Source organism: Ranitomeya imitator, chromosome 6 (genome assembly GCF_032444005.1).
Source record: "Ranitomeya imitator isolate aRanImi1 chromosome 6, aRanImi1.pri, whole genome shotgun sequence".
Classification (NCBI taxonomy): Eukaryota; Metazoa; Chordata; class Amphibia; order Anura; family Dendrobatidae; genus Ranitomeya; species Ranitomeya imitator.
This window is the reverse complement of record NC_091287.1, coordinates 483,414,501-483,431,242: the sequence shown is the minus strand read 5'-3', so window position 1 is coordinate 483,431,242 and position 16,742 is coordinate 483,414,501. Positions and strand designations below refer to the sequence as shown.

At 44.3% G+C, this 16,742-nt stretch overlaps 1 protein-coding gene across 2 annotated transcripts in view; it reads left to right on the top strand.

Annotated features, from left to right (window-relative positions):
- Positions 1-16,091, top strand: part of C6H8orf88 (chromosome 6 C8orf88 homolog) — a 56,165-nt gene extending 40,074 nt beyond the window's left edge. Inside the window, exons 5-6 of one of the 2 annotated variants that reach the window (XM_069731592.1) lie at positions 15,107-15,316; positions 15,555-16,091. In XM_069731592.1, coding sequence (XP_069587693.1) covers positions 15,107-15,316; positions 15,555-15,653 — 309 coding nt within the window. In that variant the 3' untranslated portion in view covers positions 15,654-16,091. The remainder of the gene's footprint in view (positions 1-15,106; positions 15,317-15,554) is intronic. The other variant, XM_069731593.1, reaches the window with a different exon arrangement.
- The last annotated feature ends 651 nt before the right edge of the window (positions 16,092-16,742 follow it).

The following is a 16,742-nucleotide window of genomic DNA, read 5'->3' as shown; positions in this document are numbered from 1 at the left end:
CTAAGAGCTAGCTAGCCCTAGAGATAGAAAATAAAGCCTACCTTGCCTCAGAGAAATTCCCCAAAGGAAAAGGCAGCCCCCCACATATATTGACTGCGAGTAAAGATGAAAGTCACAAACGCAGAAATGAAACAGGTTTCAGCAAAGGAGGCCAGACTTACTAAATAGACAGAGGATAGGAAAGGTAACTTTGCGATCAGCACAAAAAACTACAAAAGACCACGCTGAGTGTGCAAAAAGACCTCCGCACCAACTAACGGTGCGGAGACGCCACTCTGCATCCCAGAGCTTCCAGCTAGCAAGACAAAATCATGATATCCAGCTGGACAAGAAAACAATGAACGAATTAGATACTATCAGGAACTTAGCTTCTGCTGGAGTAGACAGGTCACCAGAAAGATCCAAGAGCGAACTGAACCAAATGCAGAAACATTGACAGCTGGCCTGGAGTAACGATCTAAGTGGAGTTAACTAGAGCAGCCAGCCAAAGGATAAACCACGTCACCTGTGTAAGGAACCTCAGAAGCAGCAGCTCCACTCACAGCCACCAGAGGGAGTCCATGGACAGAACTCACCGAAGTACCATTCACGACCACAGGAGGGAGTTCGACAACAGAATTCACAACACGAGCCCTGCCGTGCACCAAAACAATAGATTTACCCCCATTTTTTGTGAAAAATTAAATGTTCATTTTTTTCCTTCCACATTGCTTCAGTTCTCCTGAGCACCTGAAGGGTTAATAAATAGAGATGAGCGGTGTTCGAGTCGAACTGTTCTCCAATTTCAAATTTGAGCTGTTTTGGGCGGTGATCGAGTTGTTCGTCGAACAAGCAGCTTAAGCAAATAGTCCTAAATACACTAGGCCAAAAAGCACTTCAGTGAACTACTTACGGTATATACAACACTGATATGTGATAAACCATAACAGTAGGAAGTGACGAAAGACCAAATAAAGTGGGTAAAATGTATATCTTTTATTTAATTACAATGTAAAAAACATGTAAGAACATAATGTAAAAAGGCAGGGGAATTAGGGGTAACCTCCAAGAAAAAAACGGGGAAGGAGACAACACATGAAAAGAAACCTGCACCAAGATGAAACACGTTTTGGAGAAAAAATGAATGTCATGAAATATACGACAGGCAAATGGCTGTGAAATGACAAAAGTCCCAAGAAGGGATGTAGGGAAGGAATAATAAACCTTATGCGTCCAAGATAAAACCTCCTTATTGGTAAAAAATATAAGATCAAAAACTATGTAAGATCCAAGAAGATATATCAACAACCAGAGGAGGTGTGGGGACTAGTGACATTCCATATATAGCCTAATTGACATTCTCCTGGATCAGAGCGTATATATATATATATATATATATATATATATATATATATATATATATATATATATATATATATATATATATATATATATATATATATATATATATATATATATATATATATATATATATATATATATTCTCCATGCAGCAACTACAATAGAGAACTACGATACCTAGATAGATCAGCGAAATCAGGATTATTTAGTCTAGAAAAAAGACGACTGAGGGACGATCTAATAACCATGTATAAGTATATAAGGGGACAATGCAAATATCTCGCTGAGGATTTGTTTATACCAAGGAAGGTGACGGGCACAAGGGGGCATTCTTTGCGTCTGGAGGAGAGAAGGTTTTTCCACCAACATAGAAGAGGATTCTTTACTGTTAGGGCAGTGAGAATCTGGAATTGCTTGCCTGAGGAGGTGGTGATGGCGAACTCAGTCGAGGGGTTCAAGAGAGGCCTGGATGTCTTCCTGGAGCAGAACAGTATTGTATCATACAATTATTAGGTTCTGTAGAAGGACGTAAATCTGGGGATTTATTATGATGGAATATAGGCTGAACTGGATGGACAAATGTCTTTTTTCGGCCTTACTAACTATGTTACTATGTTACTATATAATTGTCTAAGGGGTACTTCCGTCTGTCCTTCTGTCTGTCTGTAACGGTTATTCGTTCGCTGATTGGTCGCGGCAGCTGCCTGTCATGGCTGCCGCGACCAATCAGCGACGCGCACAGTCCGGAAGAAAATGGCCGCTCCTTACTCCCTGCACTCACTGCCCGGCACCCGCATACACCCCTCCAGTCTGCCCTCACACAGGGTTAATGGCAGCAGTAACGGACCGCGTTATGCAGCGGTGTAATGCAGTCCGTTACCGCTGCTATTAACCCTGTGTGACCAAGTTTTTTACTATTGACGCAGCCTATGCAGCGCCAATAGTAAAAACATTGAATGTTAAAAATAAAAAAAAAAAATAAAAAATGATTATATACTCACCTACGCCGCCTTTCCCGCTCCTCGCGATGCAACCGGCACGTTCCGGTCGCACGGATGGTGTGGCAGAAGGACCTGCCATGACGTCACGGTCATGTGACCGCGACGTCATCACAAGTCCTGTGCACCTGCGCGAAAAGGACCTGCCGTGACGTCACGGTCATGTGACCGCTACACGGTCATGTGACCACGACGTCACGGCAGGTCCTGCACGACAAGGACCTTGCCGCTTGCAATGGAGCGGTCTCGGGAGCGTGGCGAGGAGCGGCAAAGGCGGCGGATGGTAAGTATAGCATGACTTCCAACGGGCTTTTGGAAGGTGAGTATATGTTTATTTTATTTTTTTACGTCTCTATACTACGTGGCTCTGTGCTGGGCAATATACTATGTGGCTGGACAATATACTCCGTAACTGGGCAATATGCTACATGGTTCTGCTATATACTACGTGGCTGGGCAATATACTACGTGGCTGGGCAATATACTACGTGGCTGGGCAATATACTACGTGGCTGGGCAATATACTACGTGGCTGGGCAATATACTACGTGGTTGAGCAATATACTACGTGGCTGAGCAATATACTACGTGACTGGGCAATATACTACGTGACTGGGCAATATACTACGTGGCTGGGCAATATACTACGTGACTGGGCAATATACTACGTGGACATGCATATTCTAGAATACCCGATGCGCTAGAATCGGGCCACCATCTATTATATACATAAAGCCCTCAGTCACTGTAAAGTACTATGGTATGAAATTGTTACCTGCTCAGGGTGTATAGTTGCTGCCTGGTGGTGCAGGTCAGAGAAAGGTGAAGCGTCCTGCCCCACGCCAGACGAGCGCCGTTTCGCAATAATTGCTTCTTCCAAGGGGGCGTGAGGGAGTTAAGGTGCAAGGGGTATATGGTAAATACCTGAGTGCCAGAAGCTAAGTGGGGCTGGTGGCGTATGGTAGTGTCAGCTGTCCGAGCGACCGTGATTGCGCATGAAGCCGGAAGAGCATCCTCCCTGCTAAAGGGACTTCCGAGACAGCGCTCAAGTGACACGCAGTGGAACGCACTGCGGTCACGTGAGGAGCGCTTCCGGAAGTCAGGGGAGGGTGACTCGGCGCATTCGCAAGGACTTAGGGAGAGCGGACAAAGGCAAGAGACTTGCTAGAGCACAGAAGGGCGGTACACAAGAAAAAAGGGTGCCAAATAAGGCGCATGAGCCACCCAGGCTGGAAACAAACAATAGACTACCGAGTTTAGGGCAGGTGCTCGGCAGAGTAAAGATAATAACAATATGATAATATTTAATAAAAATAGAAATGCTGCCAGATTGAAAAAAAGGGGGACCCGGTGCAAATAAAAAGGAACCTGTTTTAAGTGAAGTGAATGGGGAAAAAGTGATGGGTGAGTATGGTAGTAAATATAAATATATATTTAAAAAATTATTTAAAAATTAGGCCCTCAGGCCAGTGAAAAATATATGAATTGTGTGTACTAGGGATAACCCTACAAGATTAAAAGTGACAATAATAATCATAATAAAATAAGCATGATAAAAAGACATTGCTTGCATGAAATACAATAAATTAGGGATTATCATTTTAAAGGCTACAAATATCATGTGCATAAAGTGCAACATATATAAAACATATATAAAACATATATAAAAATATATAGGGAGGGGAGCGGAAGGGGGGAGGGAAAGAATGAATAATATAGGAATAATACAATAATAATATTATATAATATTAATATGTGCACCACAATATGAAGACTGCTGCAATCAAAACCTTCATAACGTCACAGTAAATTCCAGAACTAGTCCAGAAAATCCAAGATAACGTCCCAATGGAGGACCGCCACAAAATAAACGTCAGCAGAACAGGGAAAACGCCACACTCGCATGAGATGTCCGCTAAATGAATTAACAAAGAGAATCATAAGTTAGTACATAGCACCCAGATAAGTAAAGGGGGGGAGAAAAATGTAAAAACAATTAAAAACCATAATAAGAACCTTAAAACCAAGACCTGGTGGACACAGCCTACAGTCCATCCGATTGTGTGGAAATTTTCGGAGACGGATATACCAGTTGTTCCCTTTAAACTTTTTTGCTCGCTTGTACCCACGTTTGATACAGCACTTGCTGTAGCCTCTACTCCTACTCCTAAAACTTTGTGCCAGATCTGCTGCCTGATTTTCAAAGGAGCTATTATTTGAGCAGATCCTTTTTACCCTCAAAAATTGGCCCGTAGGAATACCTTTTATAGTTGATGGTAAGTGTGAGGATTTAGCATGCAGCAAGGAATTGGTAGCTGTTGGTTTTCTATATAAATCCGTATGAACCTCCCCTTCGTGGGACACATCTATTCTAAGGTCCAAGAAATCCAAGTTTCTACCAAATTTATACGTCAGTTTGATGTTGAGAGTATTGTTATTCAATTTATCCATCAAGATGTGTAGGTTGTCCTCAGAGCCTTCCCATATAAACCACACATCGTCAATGTACCGCATCCACCCCTGTACCCACTTGATTTCACTGAAAGTGTCGTCCTGGAAGATGTCCCTTTCCCAGGCCCCAAGGAAAAGGTTAGCATATGAGGGGGCACATGAAGCCCCCATAGCTGTACCTTGTGTTTGCAAATATACATCCTTGTTGAATGTAAAGATGTTGTGCTCAAGTATAAACGCAAGGAGTGTCAAAATAAAATCAATTAAAGAGGGGTCTAAGTTACTGGTATGCAAGTACCAGGCTACTGCCCTCAGACCGTCTTCATGTCTAATAGATGTATACAGGGCTTCTACATCTGCTGCAACCATGACCATGTGTTTGTCCAAACATATGTGATTTAATTGTTGAAAAGCAAAGGTAGTGTCCTGTATATATGAGGGCAATGTGCCTACTAAAGGTTTTAAATAATGGTCTATGAAATTTGAAATAACTTCCCACAGGCTTCCATTTCCTGAAATGATAGGCCTTCCAGGGGGGGTCTAATGCGTTTTTGTGCAACTTGGGTATGAGGTACATGGTTGGTAATTTTGGATGGAGGTTGCGGATATAATCTACCAATTTTTTTTAGTAATGATGCCTTCATCTAAGGCTCTTTCAAGAATGTTCAGTAATTCCATTTGGTGTGCCGGTAGAGAGTTATGAGTCAGGTTTTTTATAACACCCTGGAACATGTAACATCTTGTAGGCCTGTTTTTCATATTGATCCACTGGCCAGATTACCAAATTACCCCCTTTGTCTGCTGGTTTATATACTACATCTGTAAAGGTTTGAAGATCTTATAAGGCCATATTTTCGTCCCTATTTAAATTGGATTGCCAAGGAGGTGGTTTTGGAAGGGCTTCAATACCTGTGGGCGCTACACAGACTAAGTCTTTTTTGGGAGCGAATTTTCTGTGAGATGGGTTAGGGAGTCGGGACTAGTTGTAATATCAGCCTTTTTCAGGTTACAGCAGATATCTTTGTGTGGAAACTTCCTGAAGAAGAAGCCTTTGAGCAGGGGTCCCCAACTCCAGGCCTCGAGGGCCGCCAACAGTGCAGGTTTTCAGGATTTCCTTAGTATTGCATCGGTGATAATGTGATCATCTGCACAGGTGATGATTCCAACTCCTGTGCAATACTAAGGAAATCCTGAAAACCTGCACTGTTGGCGGCCCTCGAGGCCTGGAGTTGGGGACCACTGCCTTTGAGCTTCGAAACGCGTTGAATAAACCACCCGAACACCCTAACAGTATATCTGGATCTATTATTTGTCGCAGCAGCGCAGATGTAATCCACATTTCATTTATTATAACGGTTCTGAGAGGTCGCAACGCCGACCTGTGGATCTGCAGCAGCTGACAACTATACGCTTGTACTGTGTACTACCAGGTGAGCAGTTCTCTCACAATTGATTAAGAACAATCCTGGGGATAAGACCCTATTTGCGCTTTTTTTGTCTCCTATCTTTCAACAGCAGTTCATAGCACTTTTTGCCAGGCAGGTCTGTGCCAGTGCTGTGCAAGTGTTTGTCACAGCACTTGGTGTCATCTAGCTCAGCCAATCCTTTTGGGCTAGTAGCATTGTCTGGTAGTCATCTGAGTAGCCCGCCTGTGAAGCTAACTACACCGCCTGAGTATCAAAATTTTTACTGCATCTAACCAAGTAAATCTTTTGGGCTTAGTAGCAGTGTCTGCATGTCCTCGGAGTAGCCCGCCTGTGAAGCTAACTACACCGCCTGTGTATCCAGACTTGTACTGCATCTAACCCAGTAAATCGTTTTGGGCCTAGGAGCACAGTTTGGCCACTCAGCTCTGCTCGGTTTCCATCCATCTTTTTTTGTGCCAACAACTACAGATAGAGTTGCCAATTAGTAAAGCACCAAAATGAGTGGTAAAAGGCTTGCTGCTGGTGGAAAGGGGAATAGGCGTGTTGGAAAGGGGAAAAAAAGGTTGTGTCCGTGGGGTAGGTGGTAAAGCAACGGTAACATCTGCAGAAGAAAGACTGTCTTCGAGCCAAAGTAAGATGTCTACTTCTTTTCGTGGACAATCTGATATGATCCCTTTCTTACAACCATCGCTACAAGCATCGCCAAAAATTCCAGATGAGGCACAAAAACAGCCTGTGCTTGAACGGATATCAAGTGCTCGTTCAAGTGGGCTGTCCTCGACCTCAACTTCAACATCACAAATACTCCAGTCCTCCGAGGTGTCACCCCAATCGCACTTGCTTCCTCACAGCTCCCAAGTCTCCAGCCATCCGTCTGAGTATGGGGTAACACAGATGGTTGAGTCTGCAGAGCTGTTTACTCATACTATAGCCTGGGAATCAAAAGTCTGTTCCAGAGCTTCTGTGAATCCAGATGAGGAAATGATCTGCACTGATGCCCAGAATCCCTTTGAGTCGGATCCAGGCCCAGATGAAGAAGGTTCTGAGCATAATGTAGACCCTCGGTCCCAAACTGAGACAATGAGGAAGATGATGAGACTGAGATACCTGATTAGAACGAAAACTTGACTTTTCGGTCAGGGCAGGAAGAGGTTGGAAACCCCACTTACTGTCAACCCATGGTCCGCTAGTCCATGAGGTCAGCAGAGGAGGTGGAGGAGGATTCTAGTGACGATGAGGTTAGGTTGCGCCTTCTGGACAGAGACGGAGTACTGGAAGCACGTCAGTAACTGCATCCTCAACCACATCTGTGCCTCTGAGCACAAGTCGTGGTGGCTCTTGAGGTCACATGGGCGCTAAGCTTTGCATAGCCTGGGCATTTTTTGAGATTGCAAAGGATGACCCAACTCATGTTGTCTGTAAGATTTGTCACCAAAATCTCAGTAGAGGCCAGAAAATGAATAGTTTGAGTACTTCATGCATGAACCGTCACATGGATATGAGGCATAAGTTGCAGTGGGAAGCTCACTGTGCTGCAATGCGGTCTAGTGGGCCGGGCCAACCACTGTCTGCCCCATTAAGTGCATCCGCGGCCTCTTCATCCTCTGTGACTGTGGGGACAGCAGTTGCACATGGTTTTGGACGCAGACCTCCCACCTCTTTACCCGCAACAGCCAGTGTGATTGGCAGGTCGTCAGGACATTTGCAAGTGGAAACACCTACTGGTGTTGAGTGCTCTCCGACATCGAGACCACATTTTGATCAAGGCAACATAATATCTCCGCCTGCACCTTCCTCACAGTCCAGCAGTTTGCCGCGGACACCCTACTCAATCCCGTCTAAGCACGGCAGCCAGCCCTCGGTCCCTCAGATATGTACAAGTAAAAGACCATTTCCTCCTAGCCATGACGAAGCTAAGAGGTTGAATTTCACCATCTGCAAGCTGTTGGCTACAGAAATGCTGCTGTCAGGAGAAGGGGCTGCTGTCCAAGTCTTGCCGTCCCCACGAGTTGCTCGTCCATCCTCTGTATCTAGAAGTTCCTCCTCTGCTTCTGCCTTTGTCCTCCACCTGCACCCAAAGCCTGTCTGGTAATGCCACCCGCGTTCTAACTGCGCAGAAGGAATCCTGCACACCTCCTCACTATGCTGTTACCAGGGCTCAACGGCATCAGGCGATGTTTACCTTGAAATGTCTGGGAAATGTGAGTCACACAGCTGAGGAGTTCTGGTCAGCTCTGGAGACAGAGTTCCATCAATGGTAGTATCCACTGAACCTGCAGCCAGGGAAGGCCGTGTGCGACAATACTGTAAACCTGGGTGCGGCCCTTCGCCAGGGCAATGTCACACACGTGCCTTGTATGGCTCACGTTTTGAACCTGGTTGTCCAGCAATTTTTATCTAACTATCCTGGACTAGATGGGCTTCTGCAGAGGGCATGGTTGCTGTGTGCTCACTTCCGCCGTTCGCATCCCACAGCTCAATGACTTACATCTCTACAGAAGTCGTTGGGCCTGCCAGTTCACCGGCTGAAATGCGATGTGCCCACACGGTGGAATTCAACTCTGCATATGTTGCAGCGACACTGGCAGCACCGACGAGCCCTGTGGAATACGTTATGACTTATAGCCTGCGCCAACGAGATCCAGAGGTGGGGCAAATCACGCTGCAGGAGTGATCTCAGATCAGGGACCTATGCACCCTTCTGCATAGTTTTGAAATAGCGACGAAGAGGTTTAGTGCTGTCTATGCCATTATCAGCATGACTATTCCGGTCATTTACATGCTGGAGCACACCTTAAACAGTATTCGGAGTCAGGTGGTGGAACAAGAAGAGGAGGAGGAGGAAGAGGAGAGTCTTATGCGGAAGGGATAATATCTCCAAGGTCCAGACGGTCGGCAGCACCAATGCGGCTTGCATTGGTAGGGTGGGGAGAGGGATTACGGAGGGCGCATGGTAGCAGCCAAACTGTTGAGGAAAGTGCAGGAGGCGAGGAAGAAGTGGAGGACGAACTGGCGCTGGGCATGGAAGACTCATCAGATGAGGGAGACCTTGATCAAATTCCTGTTGTGTGAGGTTGGGGGGAGAGGGCAGAGGAAGGAAGCATGATTCTCACCTCGCCGCCACCAAGACAACAATGACTTGGTCCTCCTGGATGCGCAAGACACATGAGTGCCTTTTTGCTGCACTACCTGCAACATGACCCTCGGATTGTCAGAATCCGAAGTAATGCCGACTACTGGGTTGCCACACTCTTGGATCCCTGGTACAAAAGTAAATTTGGCGAAATAATTCCTGCCATAGAAAAGGATTCACGCATGCAGGAGTATCAGCAGAGACTGTTACAGAATCTTACATCTGCTTTTCTACAAAACACCAGTGGAGCACGTAGTGAATCTGAGTTCTAACTTGCCAACCGTGGGACTGTCGAGTCATCACTCAAACCGTAAGGCTGTGTGCACACGTTGAAGATTTTTCACGTTTTTTCGCGAAAAAAACGCATACATCATGCATCCCATCATTTAGAATGCATTCCGCAACTTTTGTGCACATGAAAAAAACGCATCGCGGTAAAAACCGCAGCATGTTCAATAATTTTGCGGATTTTTAGCGGATTTCCCACTATATTATTGCATTGGGGACCTCCGCAAAAAAAAAAAACGCACCAAAAACTCGGTAAAACGTGAGAAAAACGCATGCGGATTTCTTGCAGAAAATGTCCTGTTTTGCTCAGGAAATTTCTGCAAGAAATCCTGAATGTGTGCATGTAGCTTAACAGTAACATCGTATCTGGTGGTAACAGCAATTTTTTCCAATCCTTTCAAGAATTTTTTTAGACCATCCTTTGCAAGGCCACAGGAGACAAGAAGTCTGACGCACAGCCAATACCTAGAGAGGATGGTACAAGAGTATCTCCAAGTTAGCATCGATGCCATGACTGTGAAACTGGACCGTTGCTCATTTTGGGCTTCCAGTCTGGAAAAATGGCCTGAGCTCGCCACTCACGCCTTGGAGATCTTGTCGTGCCCCACAGCTAGCGTTCTCTCTGAACGCTGCTGGTGGTGTGCTGACAGATAAGCGCACACGGCTGTCCACTGACAATGTAGACAGACTAACGTTCATCAAGATGAACAAATTTTGGATCCGCAAGGTCTTTTCTACCCCTGTGTCATCCTGGGGAGACTAAAAGCTTGATGATTTTTAGAAAATCACCTCACCAACTATTTTAAGAAACTCTGGCAAAATTGATGCCACTTAAGTGGTGCTACTCAGCAGAATACCCCACCCATGAAGCAAGCTACACCGCCTTCTTCCTTTCTCAATCTAACCCCTTGGCTCTGGGGTGTCCGCTCTCCCTCCAGCTCTCTCCTCACAGGTGGACTACCGCGTATATTCACACTGTGGCGAATCTTTTGGGCCCAGGCATAAGAAGTCGTCAAGGAAATGGATAATATGTTCCCCCTTAGAAACGTCCATGACGACCCATTCGAGGAAGCAACTAAACACCTCAAATAGTGAGCAGGATATGGAGCACCCCATGGCCAAACAGCGATCTATGTAGTATGCTCCTTCACAGAAGCAGCCCAATAGGTGAACACAATTCGGAGGCACAGGTAGTAACCGGAACGCCCCCTTAATGTCTGTTTTGGCCATTAGGGTGCACCTTCCCAACTTCTTGAGCCGCCTGATTGCCTCGTCAAAGTAGGTACAGTATATCGTACTGTACTTGGTTCCGCGTCGATGTTGTCGTTTACTGACCTGCCCCTTGGATATGACAAATGGATTAGTCTGAATGCATTGGGTTCCTTTTTTGGCACAAATCCCAACGGGGGTACCACTACGTCTTCTAAGGAAAGTGTTCTGAATGGGAGGGGGGTCATTTACACTTTATATAAAGATTTGCTACATACGTACCTATTGGGATTCCTGATAAATGCGAGAATTAGGTGGGAAAGGGAGCTGGCCCCCTGGAGGATATAACGTGGGAGTCTGTGCTGGATTGGGTTCCAAGGCTGTCACTGAGTGAACCGTATAGGCTGTCGCAGCTTTATATAATACACATAGTGTACAAATCTCCGGAAGTATTGCATAGAGCAGAGTTGCAAGCTAATTCTGAATGCCCGAGGTGTAAGAATGAAAATGCCAGAATATTTCACATGATGTGAACATGTCCGAGATTGGCTGCTTTTTGGTTGGTGGTTCTGAGTTGTGTTGAAGGAGCGTATAGATGCTCGATACCAAGGGAACCGGTGGTGTTTGTTGGGTTATGTATATGAGATCTTAGTGGACAACACCCTGAAGATGGCATTTGCCAGATTGTTGTATATGGCCCAAAAGGTAATAGTGAGAAATTGGATAAAGGAGGAACCGCCCACAAGAGGCGAATACCTTCAATATGTGAAGCAGGGTCTGGCATTGGAAAAAGGGGTCTATAAGAAAAGAGGGAAAGGGGAAATGTTTGACAAACTGTGGTCTTTGTGGCTTGAAATGGGCTGAAGCTGGGTAAAGGGGGCAAGGAGGTTGAGGGCCTGTGGATGGAAGAAATACTATATATGCTGTCTTAATTGTGATAAGATATATTATGTCTCGCTTGAGAAAGCGGTAATAAAAGATGTGAGCTGTCTACTGGAAGGGGGGGGATAAGTTGGGGATAATGGGGTTTGACACTGTTAAAAATTTGAAATGTAAACAAGGATGTCACATGTAAAATGTAATGTTAATTTTAATAAAAATCTATTTGATTTAACCCCTTCACGACATGCGCCGTACTAGTACTGCACATGCCGTGTCACCCCCTTTGATGCAGGCTCCGGCGGTGAGCCCACATCAAAGTCGCGACATGTCAGCTGTTTTGTACAGCTGACATGTGCGCGCAATAGCGGCGGGTGAAATCGCTATTCACCCGCCGCTATTAACCTGTTAAATGCCGCTGTCAAACGCAGACAGAAATGATGTCATCGCGGACCCCCGTCACATGATCGGGGGTCGGCGATGCATCAGGAAGGTAACCATAGAGGTCCTTGAGACCTCTATGGTTACTGATGCCGGCCTGCTGTGAGCGCCCCCCTGTGGTCGGCGCTCACAGCACACCTGCATTTCAGCTACATAGCAGCGATCTGATGATCACTGCTATGTAGCAGAGCCAATTAGGCTATGCCAGCTTCTAGCCTCCCATGGAGGCTATTGAAGAATGGCACAACTAAAAAAAATTAAAAAAAAAAAAAAAAATGAAAAAAATATAAAAAATATAAAAGTTTAAATCTCTCCCCTTTCGCCCCATCCTAAATAAAAAAAAAAAAAAACCTACACATATTTGGTATCGCCGCGTTCAGAATCGCCCGGTCTATCAATAAAAAAAAAAAAAGCATTCACCTGATCGCTAAACAGCGTAGCGAGAAAAAAATCTGAAGCGCCAGAATTACGTTTTTTTGGTCGCCGTGACATTGCATTAAAATGCAATAATGGGCGATCAAAAGAACGTATCTGCACCGAAATGGTATCATTAAAAACGTCAGCTCGGCACGCAAAAAATAAGCCCTCACCCGACCCCAGATCACGAAAAATGGAGACGCTTCGGGTATCGGAAAATGGCACTTTTTTTTTTTAAGCAAAGTTTTGAATTTTTTTTCACCACTTGGATAAAAAATAACCTAGACATGTTAGATGTCTATGAACTCGTAATGACCTAGAGAATCACAATGGTAGGTTAGTTTTAGAATTTAATGAACCTAGCAAAAAAACCAAGCAAAAAACAAGTGTGGGATTGCACTTTTTTTTGCAATTTCACCGCACTTGGACTATTTTTTTTCCCGGTTTCTAGTAAAAGACATGGTAAAACCAATGGTGTTGTTCAAAAGTACAACTCGTCCCGCAAAAAAAAAAGCCCTCACATGACCATATTGACGGAAAAATAAAAAAGTTATGGCTCTGGGAAGGAGGGAAGTGAAAAATGAAAACGCAAAAACGAAAAAGGGCCGCGACTTGAAGGGGTTAAAAAAAATAAAAATAAAGCCCGCTACCATTCTACCTAAAGATATTTCTTTTTAAAAAATTTTTGTCACGACGTCTGGGTGTTGGTAGATTTTTACTCCAGCCTTTCTTGATTTTTAGAAGGGCATGACATGCCTATATCTGTGTCTCCTCCTCCTTTTACTCCTCCACCTCTTTTTTTTTTTTTTGCATGACTATATGTACTTGTGACTTTTCCATGTGCTTGTTTGTGTCTTCTGAGCAGTTTGTCAGCTTTTGGACACCTTTTAAGGTGTTTTCTATGCGTTTTCTATGCGTACAATCGTCGAACACGCCCCAATTTGAAGAACCGAACCAAACTCGAACACTGGGGCTCGACACTATTAATAATCTTCTTGAATGTGGTTTTGCGCACCTTGAGGGGTGTAGTTTTTAGAATGGTGTCACTTTTGGGTGTTTTCTGTCATCTAGATCCCTCAGTCACTTGAAATGTGAGGTGGTCCCTTAAAAAAAATGGTTATGTAAATGTTGTTGGAAAAATAAGAAATCGCTGGTTAACTTTTAACCCTTTTATAGCGTCCTAACAATATATAAATATATAATTTTTTTTTTTTTTTCCCAAAAATTTTGCTGATGTAAAGTAGATATGTGGAAAATTTTATTTATTAACTATTTTGTGTGACATGACTCTGATTTAAGGGCATAAAAATTAAGTTTTACCAAATTTCTATTTTTCCAAAAATAAACACAAGTCATATCGAAGAATTTTTACCACTATCATGAAGTACAATATGTCACGAAAAAACAGTCTCCGAATCTTTGGGATACGTTCCAGAGTGATAACCTCAAGGTGACCGTGGCCAGAATTGTAAAATTTAGCATGCTCAGAATTTTGTAAATAAACTTTAAAACTTGTTACCATGAAAATGCAGATGAATCTGCAGGCACCATGTTGTAGAGGAGGAGATTCTGAGTAGATTGATTCCATTGAACCTGTGTCTTAATCATTTTACGTGTCTGCTCGTTCCAACATTTTGGTCCAGTGGGCGTTCCTATCAGTGACTGACGGCTGTCTGTGTTTTCACTATTTTAGTGTATGTTTCCACTGGCAGAAACCGGCAGCGCTTTGGATACAGCACACGTCCGCTCCGTCCAAAGTGCTGCCGGCTTTTGAACGCATGATTCCGCATGTGATCATTAAACTGTGTGGAATCACCGCATCCTATACATTGGACTTGTGATATTTGTCCTGCGGAGACTGAGCGTCTCCACAAGATAAATAGACATGCTGCGGTCTGGAAACACTGGCCGCATGTCTCTTTATGCAGGGCCGCCGGAGGCTTCTGCACTAGTGATTAGCGAATATACTCGTTACTCTAGATTTCTCGAGCACGCTCGGATGTCATCCGAGTATTTTTTTAGTGCTCTTAAATTTAGTTTTTATTGCCGCAGCTGAATGATTTACATCTGTTTGCCAGCATAAGTACATGTGGGGATTCCCTAGCAACCGGGCAACCCCCACATGTACTTATGCTGGCTAACAGGTGTAAATCATTCAGCTGCGGCGCTAAAAAATTAAAACTCCGAGCACTGAAAAAATACTCGGAGGACACCCGAGCGTGCTCGGGAAATCTCTAGTAACGGATATATTCGATCATCACTAGTCTGCACGCATAGTGGAGATCGGATTTCTGCAAATCCCATCCACTATGCTGTAACATCTGGCTGCTGCGGATGAACGTCACGTCAAACCTGCAGCGTTTACTGACTGTGGAAACCTACCCTTATACATTTAGATGTTGCAGATTTTTTTGTTACGATTAAGTCATGATCGGAACATAGCTTAAAGGTATGAAATTAGTCTGTATAACAGCGCCATTATGGCCATGCCTTTACTTTACACTGCTAAATCATGCTGACAGGCTCTCTATAAAGCAGGAAGTCAACAAGCTGCGCCCAGTGGTCTGCATGGCCCCCAAGTGACGCCCAGTGGTCTGCATGGCCCCCAAGTGACGCTCAGTGGTCTACACGGTGCTCCAAGCTGCGACCAGTGGTCTATACGGCGCCCCATGGTCTGCACTTTCAGAGGTTGGCTTACAGAAGGAGCTGCCTGGGATCCCCAAAGATCTGAGGTAATCCAGTGATCCCTGAGTTGAGACGAGGTGGGAGCTTTTAACTCTTCATATGTTTAGACTAAAAATGTCCTGCATGTTAAACATCCCGCTTTTAAAGGTTAGCAGTAGATAAAGATGTCTTATCACATGTGGGGTCTGGTGCAGAGAACATCCTGCTTAGATGGTAAAGCTTAGTGCCGTTCTTCTTATGCAGTTCTCCTTATTTCTCATCTACCATGTAATGTGCTGTTCCCAGGTCTCCAGCCTCCAACATGCCACGGACCCCTCTGTGCCGGCTTGCCTAGAGAACACCCATCCCCCGACCAGACTCCAGCATGCCGTCTACCATCCGTGAGTGGATGACGGCGATCGGCTCGTTGTCCGCCAGCTCATTTCATCAGACTTTGATAATAAAATAGGATTTCTGTGTCTGTTCTGTTACTGTACGGTGAAGATATTTATTTTGTTCCTTTTGTACATACTTTGTGTTGATTTTTAATAACCTTGGCTGCTTTGGTTCGATTACTTTATATGTCTGTTTTACCTTAGATCTGTCTAAGCGACATGAGTCTTTTTTTTTTCTTTCTTTTTTTAATCTGTTGAAAAGTAAAAGTCCATTCCCACATTTGTGATGATGAAAAATCCCTTTTAGTTTTTTACTTTGCTGGATAAAGTTATTTTGAGAAGGGTTTGAATGCCGTAGTTTGTTTCGGGATTTCAATGATCATTCTTGTGTTTGAAACAAAATTTATAAAAAATAAAAAAAAACACGGCAGAAAACTTTCCTCATTTTAAGTCGTGCTACGGTTTTATTATTTTTAATACAGAAAGTTTCCTCCACGTCTGCGCTTCCTACAGTAGATCAGAATAGAAATCCAGTGTAAGCAGGGCAGATTGGAGGGAGCGCAGGATAAAGATCTTGTGTGCCCCGTCAGGCTTGGACCCCCCCTATATCCTGATGTAGGGTTATTATTATTATTTATTTATATAGCACCATTGATTCCATGGTGCTGTACATGAGAAGGGTTGCGGTGCTTTCACCATAGGACTGACTATATGACCTCAGCTTTGTAGTGATGAATGTAAGAAAGCTTCAGTGTCATTTGTGGCATTTGTGAGATGCAGCACCTTCATCGGGCCATAGACCGGACCTGCAGGTCATGGCAGATGCTGTGTGTATCGGTGTTTGGCCTTTGTGCAAACTCCTACCGGTACGGTCACTAGTAGTGTGCAAAGGGAATTAAAAAAAAATGGCATTAGTCAGTGCTAAATGGATTTCTCAGCAAAGATCTCCGTTTCCTACACCTTCCAGGGCAAGAACCACTTGGATGCTCATTAAACAAGAAATCTGCACAACAACCCATTCTTTATACTTGGGCGTATATCTAAGTCTACATGATGCGCGACGTCCTGTGTTTGTTGATGTTTGTTCATGCATTTCAGG